The 26832-nt window shown below is 39.4% G+C and overlaps 3 protein-coding genes across 9 annotated transcripts in view; 2 read left to right on the top strand and 1 right to left on the bottom strand.

The window, feature by feature from the left end:
* Positions 1 to 6848, top strand: part of GTF3C3 (general transcription factor IIIC subunit 3) — a 21890-nt gene extending 15042 nt beyond the window's left edge. For both annotated transcript variants that reach the window (XM_066999934.1, XM_066999933.1), the window contains exons 16-20: positions 158 to 348; positions 1312 to 1436; positions 3920 to 4072; positions 5005 to 5142; positions 6648 to 6848. In XM_066999934.1, coding sequence (XP_066856035.1) covers positions 158 to 348; positions 1312 to 1436; positions 3920 to 4072; positions 5005 to 5127 — 592 coding nt within the window. In that variant the 3' untranslated portion in view covers positions 5128 to 5142; positions 6648 to 6848. The remainder of the gene's footprint in view (positions 1 to 157; positions 349 to 1311; positions 1437 to 3919; positions 4073 to 5004; positions 5143 to 6647) is intronic.
* Positions 6849 to 10043: 3195 nt separating this feature from the next.
* On the bottom strand, positions 10044 to 20486 carry CCDC150 (coiled-coil domain containing 150). Of its 6 annotated transcripts, none has more exons than XR_010832568.1 (13): positions 20380 to 20486; positions 18542 to 18634; positions 17703 to 17809; positions 17468 to 17551; positions 15565 to 15651; positions 14743 to 14894; positions 13954 to 14080; positions 13177 to 13359; positions 12559 to 12627; positions 12317 to 12478; positions 11907 to 11993; positions 10771 to 10915; positions 10044 to 10182 (listed from the first exon to the last, which is right to left on the bottom strand). XR_010832568.1 is itself a non-coding variant. In XM_066999964.1 (13 exons), exons 10-13 carry the CDS (start codon positions 12425 to 12427, stop codon positions 10063 to 10065), a joined length of 438 nt encoding a protein of 145 aa, XP_066856065.1. In that variant the 5' UTR covers positions 12428 to 12478; positions 12559 to 12627; positions 13177 to 13359; positions 13954 to 14080; positions 14743 to 14894; positions 15565 to 15651; positions 17468 to 17551; positions 17703 to 17809; positions 18542 to 18634; positions 20380 to 20486; the 3' UTR covers positions 10044 to 10062. The 6 variants fall into 6 exon arrangements, 5 of the variants coding, with proteins under 5 accessions (XP_066856065.1, XP_066856064.1, XP_066856066.1 ...); XM_066999964.1 differs by having other exon boundaries at positions 10771 to 10890; XM_066999963.1 differs by lacking the exon at positions 13954 to 14080 and having other exon boundaries at positions 10771 to 10890.
* A 341-nt stretch (positions 20487 to 20827) lies between these two features.
* HECW2 (HECT, C2 and WW domain containing E3 ubiquitin protein ligase 2) overlaps positions 20828 to 26832 on the top strand; it is a 195735-nt gene continuing 189730 nt past the window's right edge. Inside the window, exon 1 of the mRNA XM_013187450.3 lies at positions 20828 to 20967. The gene's annotated coding sequence lies outside the window, so the exon portion shown is untranslated. The remainder of the gene's footprint in view (positions 20968 to 26832) is intronic.

Below are 26832 nucleotides of genomic sequence, written 5' to 3' on the forward strand. Positions count from 1 at the left end.
TGACCAAAACCCTTCATTCTGTCTTTCATCATCAACTTTCTTGTTGGTCAAATCAAGGTCATTGATCTGCTGTTGATTCCCTTAGGCTGTTTTTATTGCAGATATAGTATTTACTTTAAAACATTTACTAATTTCTTGTATGGGTTTCATTCTATAGGATAATGGTAATGGAAAATGTCAATAAACCTCAGCTGTGGAACATCTTCAATCAAGTTACTATGCAATCTCAGGACGTCCGTCACCATCGCTTTTGTCTCCGCTTAATGCTGAAAAATCCTGATAATCATGCATTGTGCGTCCTAAATGGGCATAATGCATTTGTCTCTGGCAGTTTCAAGCATGCTCTTGGTAATGTCATCACTGTTCTAATTTTAACAAATACAGTTCAGTGTTTCTTTTACAGACTTTCTTCATACATCAGAAAATTATGCATGGCTTCATAGCATTAACCTGATGGTTTGATTATTTTGTACACAAATCAAAGCATCGCTAGTTTTGCTAATAAAACTTAAGCTGGTAAGTCTAGCACACGTGGCAATAACAATCCACTTGCAAAGATAACTGAAAGCTGATGGTAATAACAAGAAAGACAGGATCAGACCAACTTACAGCAAATAAAGTTGGTTGGACATATTAAGCAGGCCTTGGAAGTAAACCTACTGTTTTAAGATGAGCCCTCCAAATGTCACACTTGAGATGTGTTGGAGATGGAGCATGCGACTGTTTTGTCTCAAAAAGAAGTCATACTGTGAAGAAGTGAGAAGTAGTTAATATGCAGTTTCCTTCATGAATTAATGATTAGTTTTGTTAAAATAAAATCTACATATGCATGTTCCATAGCTGTCCAGTAGTAATTATTATTTGTTTTCACTGTAATACGTGAAAGCCTTAGTCATGAACCAAGGGCCACACTGTGTGAGGGACAGTAATCTTTCACTACTTCATTTATCTTTGCATGCTTTTAAATAATACTGATTTTTTTTTTTTAGTCGATAAGGTGCTAATATTTGATGTACTTGGGCATAATTATTCTAGCCAGGGTACAGCTAGGACTAGCTGGTATGAACAGTGACAGTTTAATCAAAATAACAAAACCGAACTTTCAAAACCCAACTGTTGTACACAGCAGTAATTCTCCACACATCCGGTATATAAATTCCTGGATTTGTTTTCTGTGTATTTTTAAGTAGGTATATTAAACTGTTTCTTTTCTTAGTTTGCACTTCTAATTTGAAGATTTGCTTATTCATCCGTAAATTCTCAAGGAATGTTTTTTGCAACAAACATCCTGATTTAGCTATTTGCTTTTAGGACAGTATGTGCAAGCCTTTCGTGCAAAGCCCGATGAACCGTTGTACAGTCTTTGTATTGGATTAACTTTCATCCACATGGCTTCTCAGAAATATGTGTTGAAAAGGCATGCTCTTCTAGTACAGGTAAGTTAGTAATTTTACCTATAGTGTTTCCCAGCTTTGTATCTTACAGACAATAATGGCAACAACATACTGTGTTCAAATAACTTCTCATAACTAGTAACTCATTTCAAAAGAGGGAAGTAGTGAAACATAAATACAGGTGAGTATGCTTTTGAGCTAAAGTTACACCCATCTGAATCTCATCTTCTCATACTTCTCATAAACTGCATAGTTTAAAAAAACTTTCCAGACTTAGAAGGTGTTGTTTGTTTTCTTTTTCCTGTTGTCTTTTTCTCTTTCCCCTTTTGGGTGCTTCAGTATAGCTCGTAACATAAAGATCTCACAAGCTCCAGTCTAGGCTACCCTCAGTTTTTCAGCTTTCTTATTCTTGGTTTTTCTTTCATCTGTCAGATTGTTACAAAACACAGGCTGATCAGAACAGAAACAGAATCTTGAAAGCAATTTCCTGTGCTCTCCACCAGTATTTTTCATTAACTTGAATTCCTTTCAAATACTGTGGCTACTGAGCGCAGAGTCAGCAGCATATGATGAGGATCTTGAGCTCTCATGACTTGTAAAATTGCTGCAACACTGTAGCTTGTAATTGGATTTTGACAAAAGCTGTAGGTCCTTTGCAACTCTAAAACAAGACCAGTTATGTTAATATCCAACTTAAGGCATTTTAGGCTTGCAGATTTTGGCCTAATTTTAATATATTTAGACACTTCTCTCTGTAAATAACTTGCCTTTCTTATCTGGGCTGCTACGTTCTCCTTTTATAATGTAACTGAAAAACGTCCTATTTATGTTACCCTCCGGTGATACAGTTCCCTGCTTTTCTCTCTTCTCACTACTTACTTTTATGACACTGTTTTTTTGCATTCTCTCTTGCTCCTGTTGTAGTTAATAATTCAGCCACAATGACGTGCTGGTGACCTAAATTACAATCGCTAGCTGCTGTCGTCTGAACTAATTCCTCACGTTGAAGGAGCTATCTTCTTTCATTACCAACATGGTCCGTGGAAAGAAAGACCTCTATTTGCAATGGAATCATCACATTCCAAAGTGATAGCAAAATGAAATGTAAATTGCTGCACAGGAGAGGATGAAAAAGTTGTGTGCTCCATTTTTTTGCCTGATCCTCCTAATCCTTTTTTACCTATCCTCCCTAAGTTTCCCTCAGGACTCATTCAGTGCAAAGTAAAACACTGCATTTTAATATAAAATAATACTGTATCTGCCTTTATTTCTCCCTTTTGTTCCATATGGGAGGCAGCTGTTTGTCTTTGTAGCATCATACAAACCTTGAGCAATGAACAATACTCCAAGCTGGTAGGCAGTGACATCCGTCAGATGAGAAACAAATGACTTCTCTGGCATTACAGCATGTCAGCATATTAGCAAGACCAGTTAGTTCCACCAGTCTGTCACTTTATGCATCGCCCTCTTTTGTGTCTTCTGGACCATCAGCACCCCAGTAGGCATGAAGTCCCTGTGGGGTCTTGCCTGTGTGGCTGATCCACAGGAGGAGCAGGTATTCAGGCTAGGGTTGGCAAAGAGATTATACCTTGGATTCTGCTGGTCACATAGTTTAAATACATCATTATATATTTTAATTCTGAACTAAAAGCAAGAAAGTTTAACACTGACAGAGCACTTTGTTTTGTTAAGGCATAGCTCTGGCATTGCTGGGTATGAGCACCCTTTCAAATTCTGCTGGGGATGTAGCAGTAAAACATCTGCTGGCTTCAAGTGACATGAACAGGCCTTCTGCTTAGGATATATGATTTTTTTCATGCCTTTATTCAGTGATGTTTATTCTTAGCCACTTTATAAAATGACCTGCTGGTAATTGCCCTGGTAATTGGCATTGAAGTAAATTCATAGAGCTCAAGACCACTTACATTCCAGAACTTCACAGAGTTCAGCAAAAAGTAGAGTTTAACCATTTCTTTCTGTTATCCAAGGCAAAGAGAGGACAGGGAATGAAGGTTTATTGTGTTTAAAAAATAAAACAATCACAAAGAACAACAAAAAAAATAACTGATGGAGGAGGGTGACCTTTTAATGTATATATTTTTTTAAGATCTTGCTCCAGCCTGTCTCTTTTAGCTGCATGTTTTTTAAGACAGTTAGCTCTTCTGAACATTAACTGGTCTTTTATGTTTGTGCATGTGTGTATATATTACATACCTGTTTAGCAAGTTAGTGCCATAGATCACTATACTAAATAACTGTGTGCTCAATTTGTAATATATATATATATGCATATATATATATATATATACACCTGTTGCCATCAATGGTACTGAGACTGACAGTACATTTTACACAGTCTCAACAATCAAATGTGATTTCTGGGGGAATGTGGGAAAGCATGGATCAGAAGTTCAAATACACACATTTAAATGTTCAAATACACACATTTAAATGTCTTTTCTCTAGTATATTTTGTGTCTGTCTTCTTAATGGGAACATTCACAATGTGCATGGTATGTGTACAGGGGTTTTCCTTCCTTTTCCGGTATTTGGACCTACGTGGACCATGTCAAGAATCTTTCTACAACCTTGGCCGTAGTCTTCACCAGCTGGGATTACTGCACCTGGCAATCCACTATTACCAAAAAGTACTTGAACTTCCTCCTCTCACCTTGGAGGTACTGTATCTTTTAAGTTCTATATATAGCGGGTAGAGACAGGTCAATGTTAATTTCTCAGCCATAGTTAAATTAAGTACGTAAGATCTCTGTAGTTGAGAACACTTTGTATTGTAATTCCCTGTCACTGGAAACCCAGGTCTAATTGTAACCTGATACACACTTATGCATGTGTGAATTTCAAAGACTTAAGTATTCTGAGGGATTTCCTAATAGGCTTGAAGTAGCAGCAAAAAAGGTTGCCAAACTTGATCTGAATAAATAGCTGAACTTAATATATATTGCATATAGTTTTTTATAACTGGAAGTTTTCTGTTTTATAAACCAGCATGCTGGAGTGATATGAACCAGCAGAAGATTAAGAATGCCATGGGTTTGCTCTGCAACTGATCTGAATTAGATCATCCTAATACATTTACAAGTTTGGTGTGAGAGAAAATTTATGCCTAGCTTTGACACAAGTGGGTAGAAGAATTACACGTTTATTTAGAAAAGGGGAAGGGTTGGTAAAGTAAGAAACATTAGTGTTAGTGAATACCAGGTGTTCAAAGCAGCAATATTTCAACCATGTAAAAGATATAGGCAGTATTTGTATTCTGATTACAGAAATACTTTACATACAAAGACAAATTCAGTAGAACTTTTCTGGTTTATGAGTTGTCTATCAAATTTACAGCTAATGTTTTGAGTATGTAATTACATAACTTTGTAATTACATAACTTTTACATAACTTTGGTGATTAACAGGCAGAAACTCAAAGAGGGAGGGCACAAGAAATAGTATTGTTTGTACAACTGAAAGCCTATGCAAACTATGAATATGTGATTTGATTACACTCTGCTACTCAAGTTTCAATTTTATACTTATCTTTGCATATAGGTAACTTAATTATTAATTATATTGTATTATATTATTATTATTATTTTTACAGGGAATAGAAACTGATCAGACAGACTTGAGAAGAGATACTGCCTTTAACTTGTCACTTATTTATCAGAGCAGTGGAAATATCAGAATGGCTCAGAAGATGTTGTATACTTACGCAGTTGTATGATGAAGTTTGTGGCAGGTAGAAATGATAGTCTTTGTATTAATTCTTGCATTATGCAGTGCTGGGGAAACTGGTTTTATATACAGCTTTTGCTGTAGGTGGGCAAAGACGTGGCTTGTGCTGTATATAAGTTTGAGACTTTTTCTACTGCTGACTTTTGAACTGTATCATGTATAGATGGGAACAGTCTGTTCCAGGTATGATGCTGACATACTCGAGTGTGTCTTCTCTGATGAACTACTCTATAACCTGATATTCAGTCTCATGTACAGAATCAAACAGAGAGAACTGAAGCTCAGTGTTATCTTTAGGAAAAACAATGTGCAATATTACAGCTAGTTACAAGTGAGGTTGTACTCTAATGCAAAAGAAGGAAATGGGCTCATACAAATCCTTAGAGAATTCAGTATTTCAAGCTCTTTTAAATGTTCAGTGTTTTCTAGGAGTTCATATTCCTAGCAGCCGTTCTATTTCAAGGAGGTTGGTTTCTGTTTCATTAAAATCCATGTGACGGTTGTCCTTCTTCTGAACTTGTTAATAAAAATTCTGAAGTTAATGATGTTTGTTTACTCATTCTCAGTAAAAAAAAAAAAGTATGCTACTGAATAGCTTATAGCAAAAATTAATATAATATACCGCTTGTTGTTGAAAATATATTACAAATGTTCTGGATTTTTAAGTAGTTCTGAAAGTTGAACAGTAGCACCAGTAGCATACAGTAGTTGAAGCAGGCTGCTTCCAGCCCAGCAGGAGAATAATAAAGATAATATAGCTATATGTATACGCAGGAAGGTTCCTGTACTACAGCAAAATAAGGCTGAAAAAGTATGCTGAATAGAAAACAAGCCATGCTGTTGCCTTCTGAGCACTTGTTACTTATAGTATCACAGCTAACTACTGCTGTTTGCTTTCAGCCCACTTTTATGTGTATTTGTGTATTGTAATCATTTTGCACAATTGCAATCAATGCTTAAGAAATGACTGTTGTGGAGTTATCTAGAATAGCAGTAAGGTCAAGACAGTTTTGTCTCAGCTCAAACATTAAATAATAACGTAGTGCATATCCACTTCAGTAGGTAAGTGCTGGGCCCTACTGAGGATACAAAAGCAAGAGACAAACACCAAGAAAGTCCCACTGATTCAGAAAAGCACAGCATGTTTATTGGAAATAGTATATAGGAGATAGTACTAGGCAACACTGCCCTAATACAAGTCTCATGCTAAATTTGCAGAAATAACTGAAATAGTTATTTAAATTATATGTCAGTATGGAGTACCATAAAGGGCAGGAGGAGAGTGACTCCATCACCTCTGTTTCATTTCTTATTCTTTGTGATACCTCATCAGTTTTTATGGCATGATAGCAAATTGTTTGCTGCATGAACTAGAGCTAACTTGTGACGTATGTACAAGCATAGTGTTGCTGCATCATCTTGGGGCAAAAATTCTCTACTGAAGCTTTCCCTATTGTTTATTGGGCTTTGCACATCTTATAACCCCTTGGATTTTTTTTCTTCTTGCAGTGAATGACTCCTGTCCCTTCACATGAAAAAGGCTTCTCATGTCCCAGCAAGTACAGTCCTCAGCATTGAACTAATGCTTAGAAAACAGAAGCCAGAGAGGTCCAGCATACAGGTTCCCTTTGCATTACTCTGTTTGCAAAACTGTATAAAATACTCAGAATCCTATTGTTTGTGTATTTTATAAAATAGACTTGACAGGTTGTTTTTGTTGTAATTTATTTTTTAAGAATTGCCCTAGAAATTGACCAGTGTTAGGGTATTACTACAAATTACTTTATTTTTGACCGTAACTGCTGCTAGAACTCTGAATTAGTTCTGTAAATCTAGGAGGTATGTTTTTTTAACATTTGTGGAAAAAAAAAAAAAGAAAGAAAAATACATTCAGGATGCTTTTTTAAACTGTTTTCTAAATTGTCTTTAAGCACTAAATAACAGAAAGTTCCATTTAAATAAACCCAGTCAATATGGACTGGAAAATTCACATTGCTAGCAATGTTCAGAGCAAGTGTTCAGAGCGGCTGCGCTAAACAATTCTGAGTATCTGGAAGGAAGAGATGCTGCTTGTCTTGAGGAAATCACAAGTAAGTTATCTAGAGCTTTCTGGAATGTTTGTGGAGAAAAACTGTAAATGAAGATAGGACTTAAATATTCTTTAGCTATGTCCAACTTGCATTAATGGTTATAAGGCAGTCTTTAATTAGATTTCACACAATTAGATTTTACACCATTTAAGAAATATGTTACATTGCTGTAGTGCAGCAGTGACAGACATTAGAGAAGACTGGACTTCACACAAAGAGAGAGACAAAACAGACACCATATAAATGTGAACTCCCCAAGGAAAATAAGTTTAAACAGGCACAGCCCATGTTAATTGTCTTGCCTAAGGAAAAAGCAAAATGCAGAACATGAGATGTGTACAGAAAATACATATGTTTATCTAGATCACTATACAACTGTTTAGCAATTATTGTGTTTAAAGAAAAGAATTAAAAGATCTCATGTATCATGTACTTTCGGTGTTTGAATGGGTTTTATACAGTAGTTTTCCCCATAGCTTTTGGAAAGAAATATCTTGTTTTGTGCCTTTCAAAGGGATACAGGCTTCTAATTTATATTGTTCCAAGAAAAAGTCCTGGTTTTAATCAGTATGATTACTTCATTTGTTTCATGGTTATGGTTGGCTTAGCACAAAGATAACTCCAAGGTTTCTTCTTACTGTAAGGTCAGGAATGAACACCCCGGAGTTGTCTCTTAATTGTTGCTCCTGTAGTTCTGTAATATGGTGCTAAATCTGAAGTAAAACTCAACCCAAAACTGGTCCTAGACATCTGGACCAGCTATTTCATTCTTCATGCAATGCACAGAGCTGCATTACTTGCTAAAGCAGACATAACCTAGCCTTAAGCTAATGCTAAAAGTAATAGGGACTGTGACACACTAATACATTACAATTACACTGTATCTTAATGCTTTCCACCATAAATGCTGAACAAATTTACAAGAAGCAAGAGGATGTGTTGAATCTTGAATAAAACATTACTACACAAATATAAATACCATGTTTAACATCCACAGGCATATAATCAGACTTGGCATTTCAATATACAAAGTAACTATATGCATTGCTCTAAAGGACGCAGGGGATTCTGGAACAAGGAAGGCAGGAAGAACCAGCCCTTGAGGTATATGGGACCTTGGTAAAAACTCCTGCAGAGGAAACCTGGGAGTGATTGGCTCTGTTGTCCTGCCATCATGCCACTTGCAGCGTGCTTCATCCTCTTGCACAGGACAAAGTCACAATCATCAAAGTCACAATCATTTGTCCCTCATTAGGCAACCTTCTTAAGCAGTCAATAAAAATGCATTCAAATATGATTCATTCATTAAAACACAAGGATGTTAAATTGTAAGTGCTCTTCCAGAAGACTTTTTGAACTGTGATTACAGTTTGAGTTAACACCAGGCAAAACTAAATTACAGTTTTGATTGCTGTTTGCCCGAGAGCACTGTGGAGGTGGAGACGCACAGATTTTGCTAAACCATCTAAACAGATCTAAGGAGCAGGTGCAGCAAACATGCCAGTTGATCTCTGAAGGAACTATTTGACTAGGATGAAGCTAAACCCATGCTGGATAGGCCTTCTTTTTAGCAGCACAATTTAATGAAGATCAGGTGAATGAAAGATGTACACTGGTTTTAACAGTGTGCTCAGCCACCCCTTGTTCCTTGGAACATCTGTTTGCTTCAAGGAGGTCTCTGAGGTCAGGTCTCTCAGACTTAGTTCAGACTACTATCATGTAAAGTCAAAGTTTAGGACCAAATCTTTGTAGAAGCAGGATGGTCTAATCCTGCCGTGTCCTTGGGCTACTCCCAGGCTCCAGCTATATTCAGGTCTTCCCTCTGCACTAAACAAGTATTGCAAATAACATGTATAGGTTCCCTAGAGATAAGTAATACCACTGATTGCAGAAAAGCTGGCAATCAGTTCTGTTGGAGCAGATCAGAGTGCAACAACACCTGTACTGAAGCTACATTGTATTGGCAGGTCCACACAGAAGAGTAAGCCAGGGCAGAGCTGAACTGATCCTTGGTCAAACAAGCACAAAAGCCGAACATGTTATAATCATCTTCAACTTACTACGATGTAGGTCATCTATCTTCTTCAGGCACTCTTTTCCAAGTTTGTTATTCCATATTAAGATAGGTTAAACAAATTCCACGAGTTCTTATGAAGGCATAACATCACACACCTAATGAATTCCTTATATGCACCTAAAATAGCCCAAGGCTTATGTTCTCTCATGACCCAGACATCATCTGTCATTAGAAGAAGCCAGTCCTGCCAGTTCTTCCCTGTCCTGGCCACGTCATCACCTAGCCGCAGCTGCATGACACTGTTTTCAGCAATTCACCTGATCCCTCTGCAAGCCAGTGCGAGATGTTTTGCTAGCACCTGCCAGGCCTTATTCTAAAGCTGATAAAAGTGATGAAAGCAAAGATGTAGCAGATCAGCAGCATACAGTTTACAGTAATGATACATAAAGAATAATTGCTTTGCTATAAATAGTGATTTTGTTATGGTCAGCCTCGTGATGCAAAGCACCTGAGTCAAAAGGACAATCATGGTAGCTTGTCTCTCATGCAAACATGCAGACACACACACACACACACAGAACAATCTCTGTAATGTAGGTGAAAGGTATGAGGTAACAAACAAGAATTTACAATTTAAACAATAATTCCTTGGTCACCTGTATATGTGTGTCCTAGGAGTATGTTTTATTTGCAATACCTTCTCAGTGATACAAAACTATCTTGGATAAGTAAGGTTCCTGATTCTTCTAGTACCTGGGTGCTGGCAAGGAGTCTCCTGGTGGCAGGTGATGCTCTCCCTGGGCTGGGAATCACCCAGTCAAATGAGCTCATTTCCTGCCCAGCTCACGTAGGCCTTCCTGGTGCTGAGCTGGAGGTGTTGGGTCCTCATCCTGCTCTCTGGGGAGGTGCAAGGGGGAAGCTCTGGTTGCTTTTTCTCCTGGGGAAAAAAAATGCAATGTTTTATGATGCTGATGATTATTTGGGGGAGTCTTTATGATTACTAATGAAGAGGTTAAAGATTAATATGTAAACCTCTACAAAGCTAGTAAAATTATCTAAGAACTACCAGTTATGGAGAAGGCTGATGAATCTACACAACCAAGGTAAGCACAGCTTTCAAAAGGGTTTCTGCAAAGGTTTGGAGGAGGGGAAGGAGAACCACTGAAAGAGGTGAATGCTGAAAAAAAAATATGCTAGCTGTTAACTTTCAGACAAGTATTTAGTTTATGAGCAGCAACAAAACATGAAGCATGTGCAATATAACTTCTCAAAGTATGGAAGTAGTACCTTGAAGCTTATGTAATTATGTAATTGCATATGTAATATTTTTGCATATTTAATGCCTCCTCTGGCAAAAGAGGAGGAAACAAACTAAATTAGAATAGGAAGAAGGTCTGTCTTCCATCCATGTGTAAGGGCTAATAAAAAGTTTAGGCAACTGAAATTCTGACTGATATGAGCTATCAAATACTTCCCTGAGCCTATTTTCTTTGCTCTCTGAAAAGAACGTGCTTGCATTTTTTACCATCTCCTTGGAGCTGCTGTCTTTGAAGTTCACCGGCCGGTGGTTTTTCAGACGATCTAGCTGCAGGCTGTCAAACTCTGATTTGAACCAGTGCTGAGTTTCTTTCAGGTTATTTGTCATCTAGGGAAGGCAGTGGTAATTAGAACTGCAGAGAGAACAGTTAATGCAGGCTGTGTTCCAGTTCTTGAGCTGTGTGAGAAAGGGCAGCATGGCATACAAATGTTTATTCAAATCTCTCTCCTGTATCTAGGGGTAGGAGCTGACCATAATGCTTTCTTTCATTGAGGTGAAGTGGGTGTAATAGAGACATCCTTGCTACAAAGCTGCCCCGCTTTTAGGAGAGTAATGAAGTCAATACAGTTCTCTTCAACACAGTGTGAAATACAGGGACACTGGGGAGAGAGGGGGAGGCTGAGTACCACAAACTCCTAAGAAATATCTGGGAAGACTAACTTTGCCAGAAAACTAACAAGTGCTATCGAAACATTATCCTGCTATCAAGTTCTCTTTCTAGTCACAGAAGAGTACTTGAATTGATAAGACCTCAAGGTGGGGCACCTCCATTCCTTTTTAATTTTAATTTATGCTGGTTAGTACCCTATAAAGCATCTAAAACCCTGGATTTTCCACCTCAAACTACTATAGTTATTAACACAAGTTACAGTAATTTGGCTGCTGCTGTGAAGTAGTACAAGGATAAGGTGATGCATGGGCAAATGACTTCTCAGGGGATGGTGGTGAATGTGGTTTGGAATGATGTCACATACAAAGTGATGCAAGAGCATCTTAGGGGACAGTTTACTTGGCCACACCACTTTTCTTTATTTGATTAAGACAGATATACCCTGAGCTCAATTTAAAAAAAAAAAAAAAAAAAAAAAAAGCTGAGGGAAGCTCTTCTTACAAGCTCTGCTAAACTAAATTCTTCATGTAAGAGATGAAACTGTGATCTTAAAAGTAAACAACAAATATAAGATAAACACCACTTAGTTACTTTGGAGTTGACAAGGTCAAGAATGTACCTCCTTCTTCACCAGAGACCTATATTTGAGATTTGAAGTTTTACTTGGTGCAAATACTGAAACACCAACTTGTTACTTCCAGTGAATTATAATTCTAATGGTAACTAGTCTCACCTGTTCTGACACCATACTGGCTTGTTTCAGTTGGTTTTCTATTTCCTCTTTACATTTCTTCAGATGTTGGGTTGTTTTTTCTAGTATCTAGGTAGAAAAAGTAAAATTTTTCTAGGAATTTTTTCATGGTACGAATAAAAATTTGCAATATAATAGAAGGATTCTCCTATTTTTACTGTAAATAACTTAAGAGATTTATTCTTAAAAAGAATCTCTCAAATTCGCTACATAGCTGACTTTAATGTTGTTACCCAGTCTTTCTAGACTGGAGCAAATACACCGAGATTTACAGGAACATCTCTGAACTGGGATTCAAAATCTTTCTACCACTTCTTCTACATCCCCAGGGACTTTACATAAAAATATTTCCACAGCTTTCTTTCCATATATTCATGCTGCTACCACTTTACCTGACGCTTATTTTCCAACTGATGCACTCGCCTTCTCTCCACTTCTAGCTGGGTCTCCAGCTGCCTGTTCTGCACTTGCACTTTATGTTGGTTTTCCAACAATATTTGCATCTCACTACGCAAACGCTTTGACTCTGACACAAATTGTTGGATGTGCTGTGACTGAAGACAACAACACAAGAATTACATTCCTATAATTTTGTCAGATCAGTCTCTTCAGGGAACTGGTCAAGAAAGCTCACCTGTTCTTAATAATTCTTCTGATATTCCTCCTTTATTGCTTCCATTTCTCTCAGTTCAGTTGCAATCTCCTGGAAGTTGTTGGAAGAGAAACAAAACGTCAGGAATTTCTCAGGATGTTACATTGGAAGTATTAATGAAGTCAAGATGACTCATGCCCCCTTGTGGAGATGGGAACAAGCAGGTGACAAAGTTGCCGAGGAGCTTAGATTCTCACTTGGGATTAGGTACTAGTCAAACCGTAAGTTTTACTCCCTACTAAGAATGGGAAGGGACTAATCACGAGACAAAGCAATCTTTGGTCCGGTCGATCATTAAATAGACTATCTACAAAACAAAGTATGTAAATGCTACTATAAAAAAAACTGGTGGGGGGACACGATAGGGCTCTGTGGCATCATACTGGATACAGGGAGCAGGGAAGGATATGACTGGAAAGGTTATGCAATTTCTATGCATAATAGCAATTTTATGCTATTGATCTGGTCAGAATTTTGGGGCAGAGTTAGTCTTATTTTCTGTCTCACCCCACTAAAAAGGGACAACAGCAGTCCTATTCAGTAGGAGAAAAAGGAGTTCTCAACTAGACTACCTGTGTCCATTGAAAAATGTGTACATACCTTTATTCTCCCTGCGTTAGCTTTAGTGACCAGGCAATGTTTGACTTGAGCTCTTCGGCTTTTTAGCTTTTCCCTGTAACTGGACAAAGTCTTCTCCAGCTCTATCACTTTCTGGCGCAGCTCCTTGTTAGCACAGGAAACTTCAGCAAATTTAGAGGATGAGCCTTGAAGAGCCTTCTTTAGCTAGGGGACAGGAAAAAGTGAGTACACATTAACTGTAAAAATTAGGTAATTCTCTACAACAACAAGCAGAGCATCCAATTGATTGGTTATATCTGAAAAAAGCAACAGCACCCGGTGGTTTGACTTTTTTTTTTTTAAATACCATTATAACAAAGGAACAAAAAATGCATGCTGGGATCTGAGTTAATACTAAGGTCATGCTGAGTATTATGAGCCAGTCCACAAAAAACGAAGCAGCATCCATCCTATAGCATATCCTTGGTGATTTCTATATGACATCAGACTATCCTTTTGAAGCCACTGGAATGATTTATATAAATGTTGACATCATGTACAATAAGGTACATAGTGTTGCAGGATATTCAGTGGGACACAGAAGAAGTTAGACAGTACGGACACTGCTGTGTGTGGCCACCAAAATGTCTGTCTACCACATAACAAAATTTGTTGTGAACAGGTGATGGATAACTCTATGATGAATGGAAAAGGAGATATTTGTTATGAGCTGCTTTTGTTCTGATGAAAATTGGACATTGTAAGGCCTTTTTCTATGGAAGCCACTCACTGAAATCTTTTAACTATATCCCTTTTCACCTCAGTAGACTCTCGATGGGCAGCCTTCCTAGAAACCTCTTGTTCAGCATGGAACTGCTTCTTCAAAGTCTCTACGTTTTCTATGTGCATCTTTTCCTCAGCCTTAAGTTTTTACATTAACTGCTCCCTTTAAAGAGAAGAGGTGAATTCAGTTATTCACATGTATATTTAGTAATGCTTTACTTTTTAAATATGTGAATAGGATAGAGAATTCCATTAAATGTTTTTTAGATATATGCTTTGCAACACTTGTTTAGAGATTGGAGTGGCTTTAAATATTTCATATTCCATTTATTTCCAAGGAGGTTTAAAATAGCTATACAAGGCTTTTTTTTTTTTTTTTAAAAAACTTTGATGATTCCAGGAAATTAGATGGAAAAAAGCCTGTTTAGACAATGATAACAAGTATATTCAGACTGCACCAACACTTACTTGCTTTGAGGTTGTACTTACTGGTGTTTAGTTTGGATTAGAGGATTTTAACAGCTATCCTATGCTCTCCTTGCTCTACCTACTACAGGCCGCTTTAAAGTAGAAGTGATATGTGCTATCTTCATGGAAAAGGTGCTTTTAGAAATACCATAGCGACCCTGAGTAAGCAGTACAGCAGAACAGGTTCAAGAGTCATTACAGGAATGAGTGGAAGTGCCCATTTCTGTAGCTCTGTATGAGACTATCATACTGCTGGCTCAGCGTAGTCAATGCTGATAGATAAGAAGAACCATAAAAAGCTCTGTTAGTAAAAAGTAATGTTTTTCCTCAGGTATAGTATCTTGGATCTGGTCTTACCTGCAGGCCATCAGCTGTTGATGCTCAGCTTCTTTACTTTTCAGGTCATACTGAGTGTGGATCAGCTTACTCTGCAGGACGTTATTGGCCTGCTGAACTTCTTCCAAACGAAGAGCAAGTGTCTTTTTGTCCATTCTAGCAACTTCTAGTGCCTTAGAAAGTGGTTCCAACAGTGCAGTAACAACAGATCAGATTTATATTTACCCAAACTAAAAAGTTTACACAGGAATATTTTCTTCCATTCCCAGTCAGTATCAGGTTACAGGAAGTAAATCTGTTTACCAGCTGTCTCATTACGCGTGTCAGGCACCTAGATGGGAATACTTATGAAGCCAATCACTAACTAGCTTAGTCAGAAAATCAGAACTTGTCATATAACCATGACTCCTGTGGAAAAAAATGTTCTTTGGTTTGTGTTTGGGTTGTGAGGTAATTATTTTTAAGCTAAGTATTAGGGAGGAGAGGGGGGGAGAAAGCAACTGCCTGGACTTCTGTTCCTCCTGCTCCCTCTTCTTTCAAATAAGAAAAAATAAAAGGCTTTATGTATACTTCAGGAATCTCTGTCCATTTTCTGTATGCAGCTGTAAACTATAATACCTTCACCTGTGCTAAGGAATTTTTCTTTTCAAGAAGTTGCTTCCCACCTTCAGCACTTGGATAATGATTTTCCTGTTCCACAGCCAAAGGCTGATGGATTTTTTTTTTTGCCTCTGTTCATGTGAATGTGTCACGCCATGCTGTCCTCACCAAAAAAGAAAAGATAACTGTCTCGACCCCAAAAATGCAATGTTGGTTGTTACTATTGAAAAACGTGTTCTCTACCTGGCTGCTGTGCTGCCTTTCCATGGCAACCAGTTTGGCTTTGTGATGTTCCAATTCCGTTTCTAACATCTGCATTTTCTGCTGACTCTGCGAGAATTGAAGTAGAAGAGAAATAATTGATTCATTTTGCTTTCTGGAAACAGCAAAAATAGGACCTCCTGTTTTCCAGGCAAACGTCCTAAACATGGCTATGATCAACAGTTTGTCACTTTCACCTTCCTTGTTTTTCCAACAACATATGTATTTTTTTCCCAACAACAAATGATGTTTTGATCACTATTCTAACCCATAAATTCAAATAACTGTCTCAAGATGTCTGTTCACAAGGAAGAATGAACTTATAACAGTAACTGTTCTTTACAGACTCCTATTGCTTCTCATTTATCAAGCAAGCTCTTGACAGCAGACTCCGTTTTACCATCTTGTATGTACAAGCTTGATTTCACTGTCCAAGATAACACAACTCTTCTCTGTGCTTCTGTCCCTTACGACTTAGTGAACAGACTGAAGCAGAGTAACTACCTGCCTTACAGCAACATCGCTAGACAAGCATTATTTGCCACTATTTGTTCTCTAACTGGAACTAATGATAAATCGGGAAGACTTATTGTTATAGTCTTGTAACCTGTGTGTTTTCTAGCCTGCAAACATGTAATAAGCTTGCATGAAAATTGAAAAATTTGCATGAAGTTTAGCTGAGCTTCCACAGTTCTCATACTTTAATGAAAAAGTTCTGTTTTCACCTGGAGACTAGAATGCTAAAGTTAAGATTAAATGTTTTCTCTATTCTTCAGGAAAAGGTGTGTTGAATCTGATTTCTAATGGCTATGTTAGTATTAGTTAGTCTGACCCTAATTCTGAGGAGTAAGAAGTTCTCAAAGTTGTTTTACCTTAGTGTATTTGGTCTCTGTGGCCACAGTGCACTTGCAAAGCTCGCTATTATTTAAATGTGCACCTTAGGAGACACTACAGTTCTTCCTCCAGCTTCTGCACTCCAGTTTTAAGAAAAGAAGTGGGACAAAATAGCTCAGCTTCTTTTTAGCGAAGAAAGGGAAAAGCATTAGCTTGACTGCAACACAGAAGCAGAGTGATATAGCAATTCTTCTTTGCCCAGAGCAAATGTTTTATTTTTAAGTCCCATAGTAGCAGGAGCAGCAAGTGAAACGCTTTTAACTTATCTTTCCATAGAATTACTTCGAGATTAGAATTAATCACCTTGTTCTAATTTAAGTATGTTTTGGATCACTTTCTTCTGTCACTACCATGAGACCTAGGGCTATTGCATAAATGTAGCTTTCTCTAATAACCACTACACATTCTGTGCTGTTTTTAAAAGAACCTCAGGAATTTCTGCACCACTGCCCCAAATTCATAGGTCACACTGAAGTAAAAGCTTTACCTCCAGCACCTCATTTACTGTCCAGCTAAATAATATTTAAGAAAGCTTATGTACACTGCTTATTTTTGCTTATCACCATAGTTTGCCTCCCTCCTTGTTAATTCCTGTATTTCATAAAATTTTCCATGTTTCTAATCTTTCAACCAATTTTCTACTTGTATTTTTTTTAATGCCTCCTGGTGGTTCTTAGCCATTCAACTGTTTTTGTACATTAAGTAACATCACAAATCCTAGAGATGCTACTTCAACATCATCGTGCCTTGATCTATCACCCAAAGGCAGTAAGTGGTATGAGCCAGATCAAAGATGTTTTTTCTACACAATTCTCAAAACAAAGTGTTTGTGTAGTGTCAAGCACATAAACAGAAAGACAAATAAAAGCTTCCCTCCAAATTAAGTAGTGAAGAGCTCAGGTTAAGCAGTCATATATTAGCTGAACATTAATAAATAAATAAATAAATGGAGTTTCCCATGTGAACTGACAAATAGGATACTGGCAGGTACCTGAAGTTCTCCTTTGTCACAGGACAGTTTATTCCTACTGTCAGTCACCTCTGCCAAGACCTGTTGTACCTGCTGCTGGATATACTGAGGAAAAAAGAGCAGAAATTACCATTCTGTAGGAAAAAATAAAGTAAAAAACAACAAAAAAGGGTGTTCAGTGTCCTGTCTCTCCCTGAATATTTTAACTTTTCCCTGTTGCTTCAGGTAGATATTTTCCAGCCCTTACGCATCCTACCTGTTCATATGCCCATGCAGCCAAATGTTCCAGTAGCCTCTTGTTCTTTTTTTTCCTACTTCCAATTTGTTCTTTTCCTGTGTTATTTCATTTCCTATTGTCGTTATCTGTCAAAAGAAATATTACATCATTGTTATCTAAAGTCTAGATTCAAGTGAATACTACGCATCTTCAGTACTGTTGATCAGAAGGTCACAAATCAACTCTGAAGTTCAAAAATATCTGCCGAGCTGTCCTGTCCTCATTCCCTCTTCATGCTCCAGAGAGGAGGCGTTATAAGTCAAAATACAGAATTAATAGGAAATAGGAGAGTGTGTCACATTTGCCAGTACAATAGCAACAAATCATCTTTCTGAAAGCAAAACTGGTATGTAAATAAGAATTTTAATTAGGAGGGTCCTAAATTAGCCTTCAAGAAAATAACTTCAAAATAATTTTTTGTACCTGCTGTTGAAGATCTTCCTTTTCTGACAGAGACAAACAGAAACATAATCATGCAGATTCTAAAGGTGCAAAGGAATATAAATGTCCTACTTGACAGAGAAGCAGTCCTTCATGTCCTGTCTCTTGAAGAGGACACTTTCAAAAAAAGCCAAGTCAATTAAGTATTAGACTTTCCAGCCTTAAGCTTGGGAAATCATGAACAGTTATCTACTGACTGAATTTCCTTCACTACAAGTTGTTCATTAGCTCGTGTTACCAGAGGGTATTAAGTGTTGTCTCTTGACCTGTATTTGAGGCTTCCTGGTAAATGTGTGGTCATTCCCCATTGTAATCACTTGTTTTGTTATACTTTATTTACATTCTAAAAACAGTTGAAGAGGAGCTATTGTGATTACCTGTACTTTTTCTGCAGTTTCTCTAAGGGCAGTCATTTTAGACTGAAGTTGCCAGTTCTCTTTGTGTTGTTTGCTAGAAGACAGCTGTGCATTCTAAAGGGCAATTAAAACAGAACATCCATTAAAAAATAAAAAATGTCATTTAGCCAGGCACTTCAAGCATATCAAGTTTTTGTCTCATCCCTATTTCCTTTAAGTTACTGCCACGTGACTATGCTCACTTTTAAGGACCTGACATGGCTCCTGTAGTGCAAGTCTCTTGCCAACATATATCTTAAAATAATAATCAGAATAGTACCTGCTCTAACTTTGCTTTTAAAGTTGTGGGTGACTTCATATCCTTCTGAGCTCAATTTTTTTGCCTCTGCTATAATTAATCTTGATGCTTCTGAACTTAAAAAAGGTCTTCCTACTAGAAGTGGTATAATTCCCAACACAAGGAATCCATTCCCAGACCTGCAAGACTTCACATCTGAGCTCACCTTTTACTTTATCTTCACTGAAACTTACTCTTTCAGAGACAACTGGCAGCAGACATGGTCCATACAGAGGCAGTAAGCATATCTCTTCCCCCATTTAGTACTCAGCTGACCAAGGTCCTGATTTTTCTGTAGTACCAATAGTAATATTTCTCTCTTTTCTACGCAATACTTGTGCTGTCACAACTGTGTTTTGTGGTCAGTTGTCCAGGGAAAGCACTCATATTATTGTTTTGCTATTTCAACAGAATAAGAGAGTTAATCTTTCAATAAACATGTAGAGCAACCCTTAACTGATAAATAATAAAATCAGACATTCAGCCGTTAGTAGCCTCAGCTGCATTTGTCCACAGAAAAATTATGCCTCTAAAGCATGGTACATTGGGAAGGCCTCAAGTTCTTCCCATTCTCATTTCTATTTAGCTATTTTCCTCAGTAGTGCTTGTTTACAACTTACTTTTGCTTCTTTGTCAAGCTGGGAATGATACAGTTCTTGGAATCTAAAGATTTAAAAGAATATCAGGACATGTTTTGTTATCTGTGTGGTAATTTAAAAAGCTGACATTTTGATTTAATGTTTTATTATTGAATATGCCACAAACAGATAAGATTTCTAAAAAATGCATTGTTCTTTGATACTTTTCTTTAACTTCAGTATTTCAGCAAAATTGCTTTTGAAAAATTTATTCCATAAGTTAACTGTATTGTACTTAACTTTGGTGTGACTACGTGCTTATTTTTAATCTCCTACATATACCAGCTCTGAGATTGCTTGTCTAGTGTGTATGAAACTAATTTGTCCTGAGTGTACAAATAGCCCATACGTGACTTTACAAGCTTTTGTGCGCTGACAGATAATGACAGGTCCCTGGTTAAAACACAGATCTAAAAGTTGAAGCATTTTTGGTGGAATTTGAATCAACCTTCCCATAATAGCTAGCCTCTTATTCTGCTGCCTAGCTTACTGAAAAAAAAAAAACAAGACAATTCAGCATGACCAGGGTAGGGAGGGAAATCTAGCCAAAATGTTACGACACCCAAGGTATCATTTGCAAAGATGAGTCAAAAGTTCTTTCAATTAACAAAGCCTTGATCAGCAGGAGTATTGGATACAGAAGTAAAGAGAATTTGTATGCCCCACTTAAAATTGTCACTTAAGAGGTACTTTAGTCATGAAGACGGAAGAATTAAGTCTCCTTTACTTTAGTTGATACGTACATTGTTGAGACGCACCGGGCGCGGGGCCCGCCGGGAGTTGTAGTTCCCGGGTTCCCGCTCTCCGGCGGCCCCTCACACCGCGCCCGGCCCGGCCCGGCCCCGCCCCGCCGCCGCCACCCCGCGGCCGTGCTGGAATCGCACCTGTGCGGGAAAGCGCAGTGGGTCGGCTTGCTGCCGGGGTGCCAACACGGAGCACACCTTCCCGGGGGGCTGTAAGCCTTCAGCGTGCTGCGCTCGGTGAGCGTGCAATCCTTCGGTACTGACCAGCAGTCTTTCTCGGTTATGCTGTCTCCACCACGCATCTGAGGCGTTAATCTTAAAAATGTACCACTGCAGTCTGCTGAGTTCCGTTTTAATGCAGGAAGCCGACCTGGCTTCGTAGCCTCGTGGTTAGAACATACAGCAGTGCAACTGGAAACGTGCTGTCTGAAACACTAAAACAATGCTGTGAACATTAAGCATTAGACATTCTGAGGACTCAACTAAAAGTATTTAAGATATCCATACTAGAGATGTAAAACTTTATTTTCACTTTTGGCAGATCATCTGGCTTCCGAGGGGCTTGAAGCCCGTGCATTGAACAGGGCAGAAGAGCACCCGACTACCAGCGGCAGATGTTGTACCGGCTGCAGAACACCGAGGATTGGGCACCAGGGGGGCAGCATCCAAATACCTTTCAACGACCTCTCACTTGGGCTCATCTTTGTCTGAAACTTCAAATATGCTGAGGTAAAACACACCCGGGGTGAACTGGCTTGTAGAGTATGTTGAGATTTTATTGGAAATTAAAAGTAGATTTTATTTTTATTTTTAATTTGAAGTCTATCTGTAGATGGCAGCAAAGAGCAGCAGTGTTGGAACATCTAAACTGTGGCTACACGTTTTATGATTTGTGCCACTGCAGCTGGTGGATATCCATTAATACTGACAGTACCTCGTCTACTGGAAGGTGTCCATGGCGGGGGGAGGTACGGGGGGTTGGAATTAGATTATCTTTGAAGTCCCTTCCAACCCAAACCATTCTATGATTCTATGAAAATTTTGCATTCTGTTGATGGATATAATTGGTTTGATTTTAAGATCTTTTGGCATTACTGTTTTGTTTTGGAGGAAGAGTTGCAGCTTTTCTGAGCAAAAAGGATGACACTGAAGATGGGTCTGCACTACATTTGATCACTAATGTGTGTGTAAAAAAGAGATTCTCAGCTGATGTAAAGCTGTCATTGCTCCACTTCAGAATCTGCACTTTGTGAGAAACACTCCATAGCCAATAACTTAGGCTCAGGCGAGGATCTCAGTGAAGTAGTAATTTATTCGCGATTGCAATGGCGGGCGCCCCACAAGCAGGAGAGCGCACCTACTAGTTCCAAAAACACAGTTTATATACTTTTTGATGACAGGACCCTCCCCTGTTTCCCCACTGGAGTGGGTAATCCAGGTTCACAATCTACCTGATGCTTCACAGACAATGCCTGGCCTTCAGTTGCCGGCCTGTTTTTGAGATGGTAATGTTTTCTCCCCTTATCTGGCTTGACTTAACATAGTGATTTTCACCTGATTGCTCTAAGGAGTCTGGTTGTCTGCATTTTAGGAGGACACCTGCTGAGCTTTCTTATCACTGTAAGCATATCTCAATACCACATTCCTTCCTTCTATACAATGTAACACTGCAAAAACAACATTTCTATTCCCACAATTCCCCCCTTTTCTCTTTTTATAATTTGTTGATTTTTGCAAAATTTTTCTCTAAGATGTAATCTGGTAGATGTCTTCCTCTTCTTTACTTTCTTTGCTTTCCATTTCCTCTAATATCATCATCTTATCTGAGTAGGGTGGTGGATCCATGGTCATTTGTTTCAAAAGTGCAGTTTCAATTAACCGCTGGACAAGTCCCCTTACACAGGGGATAATGCGACAACCAATGGCTGTCAAAACTCCTGCTACTACAATCAAGGATGTAAATATGGACACTACCATCCCTTTCCATTTACCAAACCAAGATTCCAACCATCCTGTGATGGAAGTGTCTGCTCCTGAGTTTTCTGCCAATTCATTGGCAAGGGTGGTAAGCCCTTGCAATGCTCTAGTTACTGTGCCATCCGGGGCAGTATTGTTAGGGATAAAAGTACAACAACGGTTGCCCAGCATCATGCACACACCACCTCTCTCCGCAAGAATCATATCTAATGTTATTCTGTTTTCCCAAGCCATTTTGCTGGTGGCATCTAGTTGTTCAGCGATTCCCCGTATCGCATCCCTTGTATAATTTATGAATCTCTGCTGATTATAATAAATATAAGTAATCCAATCCACATTCTTATTGATTGTTACCCACCAGAACAGTGACTCAAACCCTGCAGCAATTTGATTCCTGGCTTCCTGTTCATCGGGAACTCCTCTAGGCACCCCAATAGAATCTACGTATGCTCTATCATCAAATGATACTCCTAAGCTTCTTTTACTTCTTCTGGGTATTTGTGATGTTTCTCTTTCAAATGCCAGGGTGAAGGGTATAGCTAATTGAACAAGTGCACAAGTGCCTCCCCAGTTAGATGGTAGGGTGGACCGTAAGATCTTCCCTCCACAGTACCACCAGAGATCTGCCCTGGGGATCTCAAATCTTGAATAGTTTCCCATCAAGTCCTCGGTAGCATTCAAGGTCCTCGTGCACAAGGCAAATTCTCCCAGATGCCAGGTAGCACTCACACCCTGCCGTGAGAGGCAAGCTGTATGTTTACCTATAGCTGTGGAGAATACAGGGGGAGCCCTGATACTGCTATCATGCAAGGAAGGGAATAGCAAAGAGAGAGACTTACAGGCCTCATTTCCCCAGGCAGTCTTTTCTTGGTACAATGCAATCATACATCGCATTCCCTGGGAATCCTTGGTCCACCCCAATGGGCAGGGCACTATCTGGGCAATCGGTCATCCCGAGGCACAAGCATAGCAATTGCTATGGTTGAGACTCTGGACAGTATATTTGACCCATTCTATCCAGGCATTCACAACCCCATACCCTGTTTCAATCTCAAATGTTTGAACTGCCGCATTTCAAAGAGGGCCTCCTGTTTTCTCTCCTGTTTTCTCCTTGAGTTTCTCCCTTTCTCTGATGGCAATAGAGGATTGTTTCCATACAGCTATTCTCAATCTGGCTGTTGGGCCTCTCCCAGTTATTTGTTGTCTCTGCTCAGTTGTCATTGGGCATTTAAATCTCCACAAGCTAACACCTCACAAACATCAAACATGACAGATTGTGGTACATAACCCTCTGTCACATTCACCCATATTTTTATGGGGTATCCCATCTTACTATTATCTGGTCATGCCTTTTCCAAGTTGCCAATTGACCAAGGCTTTCTCTGAGGCCTATAATCACTAAAAACAAAATTAATAATTGATTTTTCCCTGTCATTATTTTTAAACCTTAGGTTTCCAAATAATTATCAATACAAAGAATAAGATATACACTACTACCATAACAAACCCCCCTTGGGAACACTTCAATTCACTATAGGCCAGTCCTTTCTCTCAATCACAAGTCACACTCATTAGTTACCTGTGAAAATAAAAGGTTAGTTTACAATCGCAAGCTCTTATCCCGCTCAGAGTCCACTATGAGATTTTTCTCTTTGATTTCAGCTTCCAACAAGTCTTCTGTAGGAACAGCTTCCCAGGTACTAGGGTCGACGGATGCCTTCACTCGAGTATAGTGAGTCCAACCTTTTTCCGCAGTTCCTATGGCTGTTTCAGTGGTTAGTAGTACTTGGAAGTGTCCTTCCCATTCGGGCCGGAGTTGATCCTTTCCAGGTCTGAATCAGGACCCAATTTCCCACGGGTCCTGAGAAATGACAAAGAAGAGGACAACCCCAGAACACAGTTCTTAAGAAAACTCTCGTTTCGAATTGTGGTATCTCATCCCTTCTGCCCAGACAGGGTAATCCGAACAGCATCTCATACGGTGAAATTCCTATATTGTTTCTTGGTGCTGTTTGAACCTGGAGGAGTGCTAAAAGTAAACATTTTACCCAAGGAAGTTGGGTTTTTAACACTAATTTAGTTAATTGCTTCTTTAATGTCTGGTTCATTCGCTTTGCCTTCCCAGAAGAGGAGGGGTGCCAGGGGGTGTGAAAAGCCCACTCAATCTCTAAGGCCTGCATTAACCCTTGCAGTACTTGTGAAGTGAAATTATTTCCTTGATCTGAATCAATGTTTTCAGCTATCCCATATCTAGGGACTATTTGCTCCGGTGATACCTTAGCCACCGTGTTTGCAGTGGCAGATAAGAGGGGAAAGCTTACACCCATCCAGTCACGTGGTCAATTAGGACAAACAAGTACTTAAATCTCCCTCCTTTACGTAACTCAGTAAAGTCTACCTGTATACTTTGTAAAGGTCGAATCCCTGGCTCCCGTCCCCCTCTAGGTTAGTTACAAATGACCTTTTTATTTGCTTTTTGACATATGGTACATCCTCTGCATATTTGCTTCACTAAAGTGTATATTCCTACACAGACATACTTTCTTAGCACAACATCACACATTGCTTGCATCTCCCAATGACTCTCTTGATGTAAAACATCATATTTGCCTCATTGGTGCTTTATTCAGCATTTCTCTCCCATCAGGGAGTATCCATTTTCCCTCAGGCTTCGTGGCTCCTGATTCCTTACAGAAATCTCTCTTAAAAACTTTTCAGTTCTTTCTTAGTTTTCAACAATTCCCTGAATCCTCTCTGGATTTATTCTCAGTTTTCCCTCAGACATTAGATGCCTTAAATACCTGACTTCTCTTTCTACGTATTGTAATTTATTTTTCAATACTCCCAAGCCCTGCTTTCCCAGAAAGTTGAATAGCTTGTTAGTAGCTTCCTTCACAACTGTTTTCTCCTGTCCTGACAATAAACAATCATACACATTTTGTAACAGAAATTCCTCCTTGGGAGGTTGGAATTGCTCCAAATTCTGTTCTAGAACTTTGCCCAAATTAATCAGAGGCCCTGTAAACCCCTGAGGTAAAACTGTCCATATGTATTGTTGCTTCCGCCCCCACTTCAGAGTCTTTCCAGTCAGAGGTGAATATATCTTTGCTCTCAGGGCCTGAGAGCACTCCATTAATACCACTGTTATTCCAGTCTAACAATTTACTATTTGAATGCCCAATTTCATCATCAAATCCCTTCCCAACAAGTTAGTCCCTGCCTTGGGTACATACAATAATTGCCCAGAGATCATTTTATCCCCTAGTCTCAGCTTGGTACCCCCCAAAGGTGGCACTGTTACCCCAGCCCCTTCTACCCCCATCACTTGTTAGGGTTTCATTAGTTAATTTAATCCCTGATACTTTACAGGCCAGTAATGACCTAGCTGCCCCTGTGTATTGTGTTTGATGGCAAGGTTCGGGAGGGGGCTGCAGTGGCAGCCCCCACGAGGAGAATCCAGAAACCTCCCCGTGGCAGATAAGGGACAATTTCATCCGGCCCCAGAGGGGCCCACCGCTGCCCAGAGCCAAGCCATGAGCAACACAGTCCGTGCCTCTGTGAGAGCACATCCACGAAAACAAACATACAAACAAACAAAAACCTGCTGCTCAACAGCAGCTGGGAGAGCGAGGAGTGAGAAACCTCCCCGCAGACACCAAAGTCAGCACAGACGGAGGGGGTGGAGGCGCTCCAGGCGCCGGAGCCGAAGCCCCCTGTGGCCTGTGGAGACGCCCCTGGTGGAGCAGGCTGCCCCCCCCCCATCCCCCCCCCTTCTCGATACTTGGGAAACTGACCAAACACCACAGCAAATATACCAAAACTTCTAGACGGTTACTTAGATAATGCCTACATCCTCTTTCCCTGCTCATTCAACTTTCCCAACTCATTCAAAAAAACAGCTCTGTCAAACATTACATACCACACCTTTAACACCTTCAATAACCCTTTTTAACACTTCTTCCTATCTTTCTCCAGCCTGTACTTTCTCCAAAGTCTCAGTCATTAGCCAACTTAATTCCATACCTTTCTCCCTCATCCCATTTTCCTTCTCTCCTCCTTCTTCCACTCCGGATATTCCTACCTGAAGTGGCCAGCCTGCCCACACTTAAAACATCCCATCAAAGCCTGTCCCTGCTAAGATTCAGGCCACAACACGGGTAGCTTTCCTTGCCTGCCATTCCTTCATTTCTCCTCCCCTCTTTTCCATCCTGGCCCTGACTCCCCCTGAAGATTTTCTTCCTCTTTCTCCAACCCTCTGCCTGACTACCTGCTACACTGTCAATACCATTAGTTTCACTCTGTGCTTTTCCTTCTCATCTCCCCTCTTGACACACACGTTCAGGGCCTCCCACAGGAGGGCCCCCCAGTGACTGTTCACTACATCCCCCCCACCTTCTGGAGCATTTTCTGTGCATCTTGCCAGGCTTCAATCACAAAATGAACTTTCAAGAGCCCTTGGGATACCGGGTCCTCAGGATTCATCCCCAAGTACTTTCTCATTCTGACCCCAAGTCTCTCATGATTTCTGTGTTGCACACTATTATTCTTCCAGCCAGGATTGGCAAGTGGTTATTTCTGCCCTGCCGGTATTACCCCTGGTCCTGGAGGATGAGTTCT

Source organism: Anser cygnoides, chromosome 6 (assembly GCF_040182565.1).
Source record: "Anser cygnoides isolate HZ-2024a breed goose chromosome 6, Taihu_goose_T2T_genome, whole genome shotgun sequence".
NCBI classification, from domain to species: domain Eukaryota; kingdom Metazoa; phylum Chordata; class Aves; order Anseriformes; family Anatidae; genus Anser; species Anser cygnoides.